Source organism: Chinchilla lanigera, unplaced genomic scaffold (assembly GCF_000276665.1).
Source record: "Chinchilla lanigera isolate Chin_1 unplaced genomic scaffold, ChiLan1.0 scaffold00123, whole genome shotgun sequence".
Classification (NCBI taxonomy): Eukaryota; Metazoa; Chordata; class Mammalia; order Rodentia; family Chinchillidae; genus Chinchilla; species Chinchilla lanigera.
Window position 1 is genome coordinate 3,477,585 of NW_004955524.1, and position 13,387 is coordinate 3,490,971.

A 13,387-nucleotide genomic window follows, 5' to 3' on the forward strand; every position below is an offset into this window, starting at 1 on the left:
CAGGCTGGGCTTCAATGATCCTCCTGCCTCAGCCTTTTGAGTCTGGGATCACAGGTGTGCGCCACCGTGCTTTCTTATTCCTGAGGCTGAAGGAACTGCACAGTCCGGAGAGGTTAAGTAACAGTCCCAACGTCACCCAGCAGCACTGCCAGAATGGGACACAGCTCAAGTCTGAGCATCGACAGTGTGTGGCGGTGTCAGACTCTGTCCCTGTCACTGGGGAGGGAAGGACACACAAGTGATGTGCTGCGGACAGGGAGTATTATAAGGAAGGAGGCTGAGGCAGGAGGATCACAAGTTCGAGCCCAGCCTGGGCCATCTAGGGAGGCCCCGTCACAAAATAAAAACAACCGAAAAAAGGGCTGGCAATGCAGCGCAGTGGGAAGGCGCTGGGTTCGGTCCCCAGTGCCCCAAAAAGAGGTGGGGTCAGGAAGGAGCGGTGACAGAGCTCAGACAGGTGACCAAACGAAGGGGAGGCTGGGGTGCCCTGGGTTCCACCTCAGTGGGGAGAGAGAGAAGAAAGGAGAAGAGGAGGCGGAGAAGGAGGAGGGGGCGGAGGACGGGAGAGAGCGGGGCAGAGATTTTCCGCCCGAGCGAAGAGCAAGCTCGCGGGCAGAAGCGCTGCAGCCCCGGCCCCGCCAGGGCCCTGCCCGCCCGCACGGGTACCGTCCGCGCCTCCTGGTGCCCAGGCCCCGCCCTCCCGCTGCTGCCGCCTCGGAGGGACGCTGCGGCCCGGGAGCAGAACCCAGCCCTGTCGCCGGAGGAGTGGCTCTCGGCGGCGGTCAGACGACCCCAGGGCCAGAGGCCGGGTAGTGCCCGCACGGCCCGGGCGGGGGTGTCGCCCGTCCTTCGGTCCTCCCGGCCCTGCCGCGCCGGGCTGCTCGGGTCGCTGTCACCAGCGCTCTGCGAGGTCCCCAAGGCTCGGGGACCCGAAACTGCACCCCGACTGTGAGGCCGAAGCTGGGCCCCGGTGCCCGGGCGCGGTGGCCAAGGGTTTGAACCCAGCAGGGATTCCGGCTGAACCCCAGGCCTCGCTGCGCCCTGAGGCCCGGGGGAGGAGCCCCGCCTCGCTCCCAGCCGGCCAGCCTGGGGCCCTGCTGGCCCGTCCCTCCAGTCTGCTCCGATCCTCGATCGTTCTGTCTCGGGGTGCAGGGCACGGAACCCAGGGCCTGCCCCACTACGCCGCCGGCGCTCCCCACTGCCACCCCGCAGCCAGTCGGACTCTGAGCTCGGGCGCCTGGGGGTGCACGGGAGCCCCAGTCCTGGCCAGGCCTCCCGCGGGTGGAAAGAACAGAGCACAGCGGAGCACTGGGAACGGTTTATTGGGGTGCAGGCCACTCCCAGCAGAGGTGGTTCTGGGGTGGTGGGGGGCAGGGCACCAACCTGCAGCGCGGAGGGCGTCATCCTCCGGCAGCGCTGGGCCCCAGCCCAGAGCCCGCTGCCAGGGCCTGGTTCCGTGGATTTCGGACTCCTCCTGCCTCGCCGCCAGTCCAAGGTGGAGGTCAGGGCACCTGCGGAGGGACAGACAGACCCGGGTGACCACGTGCTCCCCACTGACTGGGCCCAGCCCCGCCAGCTCCCGCTCTCCCGGCATTCAAGGCCCCGGCAGCCTTGTCTCTGATCTTGTTTGCTGCTTTGATGCCTGGAGTAGTGACCAGCAGGTCCCTCGGGTCCCTGCTGCCCGCAGCACCCCAGGCCTCTCTCTGACCGGGGTTGCGTGCTGGGGCCCTGAGTGCCCCTCACTCCAGGCCCGGCTCCTCCAGAGCACACCTAACTCCTCCATCCCCGGGGGCCTTTGCAGTGGACCTGTGTGTCCTGCGCCTGACACGGCCCCACTCGAGCTGGACCTGGACCTGCCCGAGTGTGTGGGCCGTGCCCGGTTGCTCAGCATGCTCGAGGCGCTCCACCCAGGAGCCCTCACCAGGGTTCGGGGAGGCAGGGCAGGTTTTCGTGCTGAGACGGGGTCTCACTAAGTCACTAAGCTGCTTAGGCAGGGTTTGAACTTGCAATCCTCCCGCCTCAGCCAGAGGCAGGGATTGCAGAACGCTTGGGGGCCTGAGCAGGGTACGGGCACAGCTACAGGTCAGGATAAGGCCAGGACCCAAACAACTCTCAATCTGGCAGGGGCACCCCGGAGCTGACAGCACCTGTGCCCCACCCATGCCCTGATTAGCTACTGGAGCCTTGGGGGTGGGTCACCTCCTTGGAGACCAAGAGCCCCCGCCTAGGGAGGGCCAGCTAGAGAGGTGGGAGCCTAGCGGGGCAGGGCCAGGGCCAGGGCCTGCAATGGGCGGGGCAAGGGCGGGCCGAGCAGTGGGCGTGGCAAAGGGGTGGGCGGGACCAGAGCTACTCCAGGTCAGTTCCCAGAACCCAGACTTTGGGTTTAAACCCCAGCACGGGCCCCGAGTCTGGAGTACCAAAGCCCTTCTACCGCTCTTCAGCCCTTGTCACCCAAATATTTCCCCAGTCGGGGGGGAAACTGAGGTCTAGAGAGGGGAAGTGCTCCCCGAGGTCATGCCAAGGTCACAGAGAGCAGACAGAGCGTCAGGAAGCCATCGGGACCCGCTGGGTCAGTAAGCAGTGGATGGACACTTCTTTCCCCTCCTGCGGGAGTGGGGCCACCCAGCCTCCCTACTTCCCTGCTGGGGGGGCCTCCTGACCCCACCTCCGCTGGGCCTCCGCCTTGTGTGGCCTCCGTGCCGGGTCACAGCTGGCCCCAGACCTGGCCCCTTCTGCAAGGGGTCACACTGCGTCCTCCGGGACCTGCCCAGGGCCCTGTCCCCACCTTCCCCATGCCAGTTCCGCCTGCTCCCCAGCCCCCAGGGTACCCAGGACCAGGCAGCTGGCAGATGCGGGCCTCCCTGCCCTCTCCTGCACCTCACGGCAGCCTGGGAGCGAGGCCACGCCTGCCTGTCACCCCGGCCGCCCCATGCCCAGGCCTGGCACACAGCAGGTGACCAGGGACCAGCACCTTCCCGGGTGATGGGGAGCAGGGACCACTGCAGGGCACGGGCTGCCAGAGGGACAGAGGCCAAAGTCCTGGGCCCTGAAACTGTTAGTCCCTAAAGGTGGGGTGAGACCGGGGAGCGACGGTTTGGGAGGCGACCAGCTCCTTGCAAGTGATTTTCGCAGAAAGCTGAATGTTCACTGGGGCCGAGAGATGCCCAGGTGGTCACAGGCCGTGGCGCGAGGCCGGTGTGGTTTTGTGCCCTGCGCTGCTGAGAGGCTGGACACCACAGGAACGAACCGACCTCACCTCGCTGATCGCCGCGGACGCTCCGACGCCGCCTTGCACTACCGTTCAGGGTTTGCAGGGGCAGCTGGTGGCCAGCTTGCCTGGTCCTGAGCCTGTCACCTGCGGGCCCTGCCCGGGGACAGTCATCTCGGGAGATGAAACTGTCCCGAGCCGGGAGGGTTCCAGGCCTGAGCACCCCTGGAATCAGGCTTTTCCCTGTGCAGGGACCCTGGTGTCAGAGTTGCCCACTGGCCACCCAAGCTGGGGTCCTCTGCTTGGCCTCTCACTGTCCTCTGCTCAGGGCCAGCTTGACTGCCCCCCCCCATGACCTCCTCAAACTAAAGTCCCTTTCTAGTTCCCTTTACTCCCCCGGACAAGCTTCTGTCCTGCAAAGGTTTTCTCTTTTCCTTGAGACAGGGTCTCGCTCTGTATGTAGCCCAGGCTGGCCTTCAGTTTGAGCGATCCTCCTGCCTCAGCCTCCCGGACAGTGCTGGGATGCCAGGCTGTAAATTCTTGCCTCAGTTTTAATCCCCACGGTCACAGCAGCAAGGGCCCGCGAGGGAGGGGACAACCCGCCTGGTAGGCTCCCACAGTGGCCCGGCCGGTGTCCCTGTGACTCCCCTTCTTGGCTCCCCACCCCAGCCTCGTTGCTGCTCCCCGGGCGCCTGGGCCGGCTTCGGAGGAGGCCTGGGCCAGGGCGCGCGCTCACCGGGCTCGCCGCTGCCGAGGGCTCCCGCGGTGGTGCTGCAGGAGCGGTCCTGGTGCCGCCATCCCCGCCGGGTCCTTCCTGCATCGCTTCCGGTCCGTGCCTGCAACACCGCAAGCCTGCGGGCCCCAGCCCCTTAAAGGGGCCGCGCCGGAAAGGAAGGGGGGACCCTGCCTGGAAGTCCCGTCCCCTCCTAGGCCGGGCAGGTCTTGGAGAGCTGGCTGGGGGTGTTGAAGTAGCTAGGAGCTCCTGGCTGTGTTTTGGGACGCCCCATTCTCTCTCTTTTTAAAATAACTCCTTTTACTGAGGATGTAACCCAGGGCCTTCACGCTGAGCTACACCCCTGGGCCTTTTAAATTGTTTTCTTTTGAGACAAAGTCTTGCTAAGTTGCCTAGGCTGGGCTTGAACTTCTGACCCTCCTGCCTCAGCCTCCAGACTGCTGGGATGACAGACATGCACCACCCCACCCACCTCTGGCGTTCATTATTCACCAGGCTCTGCCCGTGGCCCCTGCCTCAGGGTTTCTGCCCTCTGTGGGAACTTGTCACATCAAATGGGCCCCGTCAGAACCGGGTGCCAGGGCGCTCCCAGCTGTCTAGGTGAGGGCTTGCACAGAACAAAAAGAAATGGATCTTGTAGTCGGGGCTTCTGGGGACATGTAGGAGCTTGCCAGATGTGGGTGTGGGGCAGGAGCAAGGGAGGCAGACGTTACAGCCATGCAGAACTTTGAGGGTAGTCATGTACATGAGTGTTTGGGACATACCCGGAGCACTGCGGGCTGGGCAGGAACGGATTTATTCTGCAGGTACTGTGTGCAGGGCGGTCCGCTCCATTAGCCCATCGAATCGTCTCCCTTGGAGTGAGCGCCTCATCTCTGGAAGCATACAAAGCAGATCAGGACAGGCACTGGGCAGGCCCAGGAGGCAGAATCAGCTCCTGCTGCTGCTGCTGCTGACCAGGGTGCGGTCAGGCCTGAGTCTGGGCCAGCCGCTCTTCCCCACTTAGAACCACAGAAAACTCTGACTTCAAGAAGGGGTTGAACAAAGCAGGACATATCTCCAACTCCTTGAAGTCAAGCTTTGCTCCGGCAGGCTGGGAGGTGGATCCTGGGGTCCTCAGGCCCAGGCAGGCAGCAGTTTACACTCTCAGCACGAGGGGGCGCTGAGAAACAGATTCGCTCGAAAAGAAAACCGTCCTGACCTTTGAAGACCTGTTTCACCCTCCGCGGAACACTGCTCGTGTCTGGGTGCTCTTCTTTGGCAATGAGAGTTAAAAGCCCTTGACCGCAGAGCACGTGTGCTGGTGCGTGCCTGTCATCCCAGCACACTGGAAGGCTGAAGCAGGAGGATCACAAGATGGAGCCCAGCTTGGGCAGTTTACTGATTTAGCAAGACCTTCTCCCTCTCCCTCTCCCTCTCCCTCTCTCTCTCCCTCCATGTCTCTCTCTCTCTCTCTCTCTCTCTCTCTCTCTCTCTCTCTCACACACACACACACACACACACACACACACACACACACACACACACAGGCTGGGGCTGTTCTTTAATGCAAAGGCTCTGAGTTCAATCCCTAGCACTGCTAAAGCCTTTTGCCGCAAAACTGGCGAAAGACAGCCTGCTCTGGGCGAGTGGCCATAGAACAGCAGACGCCGGGCCCACCCCCTCCTCCCAGGGTCCTGACCCATCTTCTCTAAAAGATGAATGTAGATCCGATCACCTCTTCAGCCGAAGCTAAAGGCTTCTGTCAGCCGGAGGAAAAAGGTCCGGTCAAAGCTGCGGCTGCTGCCTGGGCACGGTGGCCGGCACTCGGGAGGCTGAGGCAGAAGGATCACCAGGAGGTGGAGGCCAGCCTGGGCTACACAGTGAGTTCAAGGCCAGCCCGAGAGCCACATGACGAGACCCTGTCTTAATAAATTAAGAAAAGCGTAACTGTAATCATCTACTGTATCTTTAAACAGGATTCTGGTGTTCCTGGAAAATCTACAGGGTGCTAGGCGATCTAGAAAAAGGCTGTAGATAAGTCGCTCCTTTTCTCCGCGTTTTCACACTTCCAAAGACCCCCGCCTCTCACCGATGGGGCGATGCCTCTGCCGCTCTGCGCTGGCCTTGCCCGCCGTGCCCGGGCCCTCTGTCCGCGCGCCGGGAAGGGCAGGCTGCCAGCCCTACTCCCGCTGGCCCAGACTCCAGCTCCGACCTCCCGCAGCTGTGTCACGGCCTCTCTCTCCCGTCCTCCGCCGGCTGAGCTTGTGCAGGACTCGGGGAGGAGTCTGGAAGGTCCCGGTCAGTGCCCACTCATTCATTTTCATTCGTTCATTGCTTCTCGGTGTCTTTCTTCACTGATTACACAGGACCCAAGCGCAGGCGCTTGTGACTGAAGTTCTTAGGCCGGCTGGAGGCTGGAAGCTTGGTATTCAGTCTTCTTGATGAGTCTCGACCAGGGAGTCCCTTAGGCTTTTTTTTTTTTTTTTCTTTTTTCTTTTTTTAAATTTTAAATCTCTTCTTGAGACAGGGTCTCTCTACGCAGTTGAGGCCGGCCTTGAGCTCACTTTGTAGCCCAGGCTGGCCTCGAACTCTCCACGATCCTCCTGCCTCAGCCTCCCCAGTGCTGGGGTGACAGGGGTGCGCTGCCACGCCTCGCTTTCCCTTAGGCTTCGAGGAGCTCCTGTCCTTAGGTGCCGGACCCTGGAGGTTTCCTGTCCCGCAGCGCCCCCTAGCGAGGAGTGTGGGACACAGTCGAGATCTGGAGCTTCAGGGGCTGGACGCAGGTCCCTGCTTCCCGCGTTCAAGCACCTCAGCTCCCCTCCTGTTTCCAAGCAACCATGCCCACGGGTCAGGTGGTGGCTCTTATGTGGCTAACAGGCCCTGGGCCCTCAGGACTGCTGCACTTTCTTATCTTCTTCGCAGCAGAAGCAATTCCCCCAGACGTAAATGAAGGATCACAAACTGTCTTTTGATTGGTCGTGCGTATATGCAAATGAAGGATTGGGAATAGCATCTCGTGATTGGTCCTTATTTGCATCACCAGATGCAAATAAGCATTGAGAATTTGGCTTTCTGATTCGCCAGGTTCTGTACGCCAGGAGTATTTAGGGTCCAATGTTGTGCAAACGTCGTCTCCTTTCAGGGAATATCCTCCTGAACTTGTTGGCGTGGGGTTTTCTGGCCTTTCGTGTATTTCACTCGGTTGGTGGTGCAGCTTGTCCCAGCCCTTATCTCTTACCTCGTGCTCACAGCCTCGCAAATATCTAGTTTCGAAATACAGTCGCCTCCTGAAGATTGGCTCCAAGACCAGCTCAGATACCAAATCCATGAGTGATAAGTCCCACCTGCAGAATGGGTCAGTGTTTGCACGGAACCCGAGCACAGCCACCTGGAGACCTTAAATTGTCCCTGTCTGACTTACCATGCCGGCGAAAGTGGGAATGCCAGGTGTGCTGTTGCTTTGGTGTCTTAAGGAATGACAAGAAAACAATGTGCTCATATTCAGTACAAACACTTTTGTTCTTTTTTCTTTTTGGTGCCGGGAATTGAACTCATGACCTCAGGTTTGCCAGGCAAGCTCTCATGCTGCTGAGCTATATCCCTGGGCCACTTTTGTTCCGTGTGTTTCATCTGAGTGGGGCTTCTGGGAGCCTGATCATGGGCACGCGGTAGTGGTAGCGGTAGTGGATTATTCCTCTGACGGCTTGTAGTTGGGTGTGATGTTGGGACGTGAAGCCTGGTGGGAAGGGTGACCCCCCACCTGGACAGGTGTGTATACGGAGCTCCCTCCTCCTCCCTTGATCCCTTTTGCTTCCTGCCTGTCATCCTACGGACTGTTTTTCCTCCGCTATGCCCTTCTGCTGTGCTACCCTGCCTTGGAGCCAGCCACCTGTAGGCTGAAACCTCTGCAAACTGTAAGCCAGAATAAACCTCTCCTCCTGTCATGGTTTTACTTTAGAACAGTGTAACATCTGGAAGGTTGCCTTACATTTCATACTCAAACTTTGCCAATCTCCTACTCTTAATAAGAAGTGATTTCTTTTTTTTTTTTTTTTTTTTTTTTTTGAGACAGGGTCTTGCTATGTAATTCAGGCTGGCCTCGAACTCACTATGTAGCCCAGGCTGGCATTGAATTTGCAGCGATCCTCCTGCCTCAGCCTCCCATGTGCTGGCTTTAAAGGTGTGCAACAACACATTTGGCTAAGAAATGATTTCTTATCGCTGAATTCTAAGGTATGTATGCTAATGTGAGTTTGTACATGCATTTATGATGCAGAGATCTTTCGTATTGATATAGGTCTCTACGGAATGTTCAAATGCAGAGCAAGATATGATAAAGTCCACAGTGGCTTGCTGGGAACTGGTGAGCCAGAAAACTCAGTCGTTGCCCCGTCCAGAAGCCTGGAAGGTATGAAATGAGGGGTGTCCAGAATGCAGCGCCAGCCTGGCCAAAGGCCCGGAGCTCCCAGAGAGTCAGTGGGACTAGTTTGTCCTGGAAGGTTGGAGATGCTGCGGCCTGATGTGCACTCCTGATGGCAGCAGAAATGAGTCCCATCAAGCAGGGTGGGGCTCTTCAAACGCACACCAACACCTTCCTTTCCTTTTTATTCCTTCCACACTACAAACCTACTGGTTGGTGCCCCTCCGAGTGAGATGGTGCCCCTGGTGTATGCCGGCCCACATGCCAATTGTCTGTGGAAACACCCACAGATGCCCCCAGAAGTGTGCTTTACTAATCTACTAGGTGTTTCTTAATCCCTTAAAGTTGACACACTACAATCACTGATCACATACCAGACCCAGTATGAATCAGGTCTGGGGTATCATTTCAAAAACTGCATTTATTTATTTTATTTTTTTATTATTTTGTTGTTTTGAGTCAGGCTGGCCTTGAGCTCACTTTGTAGCCCAGGCTGGTCTCAAACTCACAACGATTCTCCTGCCTCAGCCTCCTGAGTGCTGGGATTACAGGCGTGCGCCACCATGCTGGGCTAAAAGCTACATTTAGAATTTACATGATTCTCAGTTTTGAAATGGAGTGTCCTGGAGCTTGACTGAAGCATCAGGCCCTAAACTGCTAGATAGGAGAAAGGAGCCACTAGGGAGGGAGAGAATTCTTCACTCAGGAAAGAAAATTAACATCCCAGTGCATAAGCGGATGCAGCAGCGGGCTAGTGTTTTTAAATAGCATTGCACTTTAATTTCTTACAGTTTAAAACATCATTATTGCTTTGTACAATGGTGCACGTGTGTGGTCGCACGAGGCTGAGACAGGAGGACAGCAAGTTAAACCCAGCCTGGGAAAGTTAGCCAAGATCAGGGCTGGGGATTTAGCTCAGCGGCAAAAGCGCCTGCCTGGCAAGTGCAAGGTCGTGAGTTCGGTTCCCGGTACCGGAGAAAAACCAAAAGGCAAAAGCGCCTGCCTGGCAAGCGCAAGGTCGTGAGTTCGGTTCCCGGTACCGGAGAAAAACCAAAAAAAAAAAAAAAAAAGAAAGTTAGCCAAGATCATTTCTCAAAAATTAAAAATTAAAAAAAAAAATGGCAGAGGCATACAGCTCAGTCCAAGACTCTGGGTTTAATGGTCACTACATGGAAAGAAATTTCATCAGTGTCCATGTTTATAAAGTACAGTGTGTAACTCAGTACATTTGTGTAACATGTATACTAATCAAATCAGAGTAATGGACATTTCCATCTCTTTAAATCCTTACATATCTGTGTTAAGAAACTTGAAACTCTTCCCCCCACCCTTTTTTTTGTCTTTTTGAGACAGGATCTCACTTTGCAGTTCAGGCTGGCCATGAGCTCACTTTGTAGCCCAGGCTGGTCTCAAACTTGCAACGATCCTCCTGCCTCAGCCTCCTGAGTGCTGGGATTACAGGCGTGCGCCACCACGCCTGGCAACTGCTCCCTTACTGTTCCTTATATAATATATGATAAATTGTGATAAGCTATAATCATCCTCTGGACTAGTCAGTTTCTCCATTAATAAAGCAAACTACCTGACAATCACAGCTTAAAGAGAGGGAGGTTTATTTGCCTCATGTTTGTAGAGGGTTTAGTCTGCAATCAGGTTCCCTCATGGCAGAAAGGTCATGGCAGGAGAGGAGGGCACAGTAGTGTAAAGCTTCTAAATTCATGGCAGCTGGGAAGCAGAGCAGGTCATCAGCACCAGAGAATGGTGTAAAGGAACAGAAATTGTCTGTGGGTGCTAGGTGTGGTGGCACATGCCTGTAGTCTCAGCCCTCAGGAGGCTGAGGCGGGAGGATCACTGTGAGTTTGAGGCAGCCTTGGCTACACAGTAAGTTCAAGGGAAGCCTGAAGTGCATAGTGAGACCTTGTCTCAAAACAAACAAAAAACAAACAAACAAACCAATCAACCAACCAAAGAGCCAAAAAAGAAACAGCACAGGGTCATGCCTCTAGGGGCTACCCAGCTCTTGGTGCCTCCCATGCCAGTCGATTTGACAGGTAAGTTTAGCCATCACAGTCTAATCCCCGTCAACATGAAAACCAAAAGCTGTCACCACTCTTGACCTGTGAGTAAGGGCACTAGCGAGTTTAAAGTTCTGCCTAACACGATATAAATATCCTGCATAGCAATAAACATACAGTAATCCCTTTTCAAAAGTCTGGACAATTCCAGTACTTATCAGTGGTCCAGGCAGTCTCTCGTGAGGCTCAGGGCAAAATTTATCTCTAATCCTCCATAAAATCCCAAAACCGAGTTACTTGGTTGTAATGTGAAATGCTGCGGAATAAACATTTCCGTTCCGAAATGGCAAAGAATGAGACCAAGGGTAGACGGGAACCCAGAAGGGCAGGCATTAAGCCCCGGAGCTCCATGTTTGGCATTCAGGACACACGGTAGTGAATTGAGAGTTCCAGAAGGTTTGGGCAGCCCCACCTCGTTGTCCTTGGCAGCTGCAGCCCTCAGGCTTCTCTGCTGGGCTGGCTCAAGGGCTGGCTGTATGGTCTCACCCACCGCAGGCTCCCGGGCCTTTCTTTAGGAGGCACTGTGCATTCCTAGAATCTCCAGCTTCCTTGGGTCTTCACTGATCCTTTGACTTTACACCCAGTGCTTCAGCCACACTTATCTCAGAAGTACCTTGCCTGGCCTTGCAGGCCTTCCTTTAAAATCTGGATGGAAGCCTGCCTGACCCCACAACCCTTGAATTCATTATACCAAAGCAACCAGCATCGTGGGGATGATGCTAAGACATGCTGACAGGTTCAGCAGTACCAGGCTGTCATAGTTTGGAGGATATTTTGCAAGGTGAACAATATATAACACAGGACACATATTTTATAACATTATTTATAATACTCACCCAAAGAATGATATACAAGAGAGTACAAGGAAATCTGTCCACACACTATAGACCAAGAATCCAGCTGAGGGCCTGGATCCCATGGATATGTCCTGCATGAGTCCAGTTGAAGACCTAGAGCCCATAACAATGCTTCCCATGAATCCAACTGGAGGCCCAGAGCCCATGACAATATCTCATGCAGGTCTCTTTTACAGATCTGCACTAGGAAGGCACAAAGGTCAGTGGTAGAATCTAGAAAGTCTGTGCCAGCAGGATGAAGGATCTGTGCTAGCAGGCTGAGAGATCTACACTGCAGCCAGGAAGTGATGTGCAAATAAGAACCAGAGCTCCCCCAAAAGATACCACAGCCGTCCTCAGCAACAGTGAGGTCCCGAGCTCCTCCAATGAAGAAGACAGCTGAGTTCCCATCAGGAAAGCCAACACAACAAGCTTCTCCAGGAGACTGGCAGTGCACCATCTTCCTCTCCAGAGCCAGGAAGTGATGCTCAAAGTGAGGACCGGAGCTCCCCCAAAGTGAACCGAAGCTATTCTCAGTACCAACACTGTCCTGAGCTCCTCGGAGGATGAAAACAGCCAAGTTCATCAGGAAAGCCAGCATCACAAGCTCCTCCAAAACAACCAACAGCTCCTTACAGCTTCTACCAGCTCCCAACAGCCTTTCTCTGCTTCCAACAGCCTTACTTCTTCTCCAGGTCTGCCTCTTATGCTGCTGGCAACAATCCCCAGGTGGGCCTCCCACACCCAGCACACGCTTACCCAGTTCAGCTGGATGTTATAAATTGACCACCAATTGTCAATCCACCACACAGGCCCCCTTGAAACATGGCTGAAGCAGCCTCTGAGGGTGTGGATGTTGAGCATGGTGAAAGGATTCCCAGTGAACCAGATCCTTAAGTGATCCTGCTTGAGCAGAGTGCTCAGGCCCTCTCTTGAAAGGAAAGGTTGGCAAGCGCAAGGTCGTGAGTTCGGTTCCCGGTACCGGAGAAAAACCAAAAAAAAAAAAAAAAAAAAAAAAAAAAGAAAGGAAAGGTTTACACTTCTGTGCTTTTGAGCCTGCAGTGGGTGAGATGGTGCAGATTATCCACATGCCCTGAAAGCATCTTTCTTGTTGTTCCTATTGAAAGTACTGGGTTTTATTTAATGGTTCTAGTCTCTTCAACAGCACACATCATTTATCTTCAAGTTTACATGTGATTCCTTTCAGTCCAAGAGTTAAGTTTTCAAATCCTTCTGCCCTACATTTACTCCTAGTTATCACTATAAATCTGGCTTAAAGCAGCCATCAAAACTCATAACACTGTTTGAACATTGGGCTACCTTGAAATTTTCTCCTCCAGATCAGCTCGTCTCCAGTCCTTATACTCAGCTTTCTACAGAGTCTCAGGGCATGGACAAAATGTAGACAAGTTCTTTTGCAGAACGTAACATGTAACTGCCTCTAGTTCAACTCCTAACAGTACATTTTGAAAAGTCATGAACCTGGACTTTACTGTCCACATTTCTATCACAATTTTGATCTTCTGAAACCCTACCAGAGCCATAAATATTAGAAGTCAAAGAGATAAAAGTATGGACTAACTGAAACAAATGACACAAGTTACTCTAGGGACGTGACCTACACAAAGAATGTTGATCAAAGATGGCCCCAGCGTTCACAAACAGAAAAAGTACCACAAAATATATGGCAGAGTACAAGTAACTGTACTCCATGAATTAATTAAGAAACAAAAGAAATGGTTTGCTAGTTACAAGGTGATGGTGGCTTTCACCCAGAATTCAGAAGAAGGCTGGGAGGCCAGGTAATGTGCCCCTGAGGGCAAGCATGAAACTGTGAGAATAAGGATGAAACTGCAGTAGAGACCCTAGAAGTCTGAGAAACCAGGAACAAGGGATATACGAGGAAAATTGTGAGGAGCAAGCAAAGCTAGCTCAAGAGAGATGTCATAGGCCAGGCATGGTGGCTCATGCCTATAAGCCCAGCACATGGGAGGCTGAGGCAGGACGATCACTGCGAGTTTGAGGCCAGCCTGGGCTACAAAGTGAGTTCAAAGCCAGCCTTACTGCATAGTGAGAACTTGTCTCAAAAAGACAAAAGAGAGAGAGAGAGAGAGAGAGAGAGAGAGAGAGAGA

At 54.7% G+C, this 13,387-nt stretch overlaps 1 protein-coding gene across 1 annotated transcript in view; it reads right to left on the reverse strand.

Annotated features, from left to right (window-relative positions):
• The window catches only part of LOC102012796 (vomeronasal type-2 receptor 116-like), a 28,666-nt gene continuing 15,279 nt past the window's right edge, over positions 1 to 13,387 (reverse strand). The window contains exons 7-8 of the mRNA XM_013507196.1: positions 3,945 to 4,044; positions 1 to 1,511 (exon numbers count right to left, since the gene is read on the reverse strand). Of these exons, the coding sequence (XP_013362650.1) occupies positions 427 to 1,511; positions 3,945 to 4,044 (1,185 nt within the window). The 3' untranslated portion in view covers positions 1 to 426. The remainder of the gene's footprint in view (positions 1,512 to 3,944; positions 4,045 to 13,387) is intronic.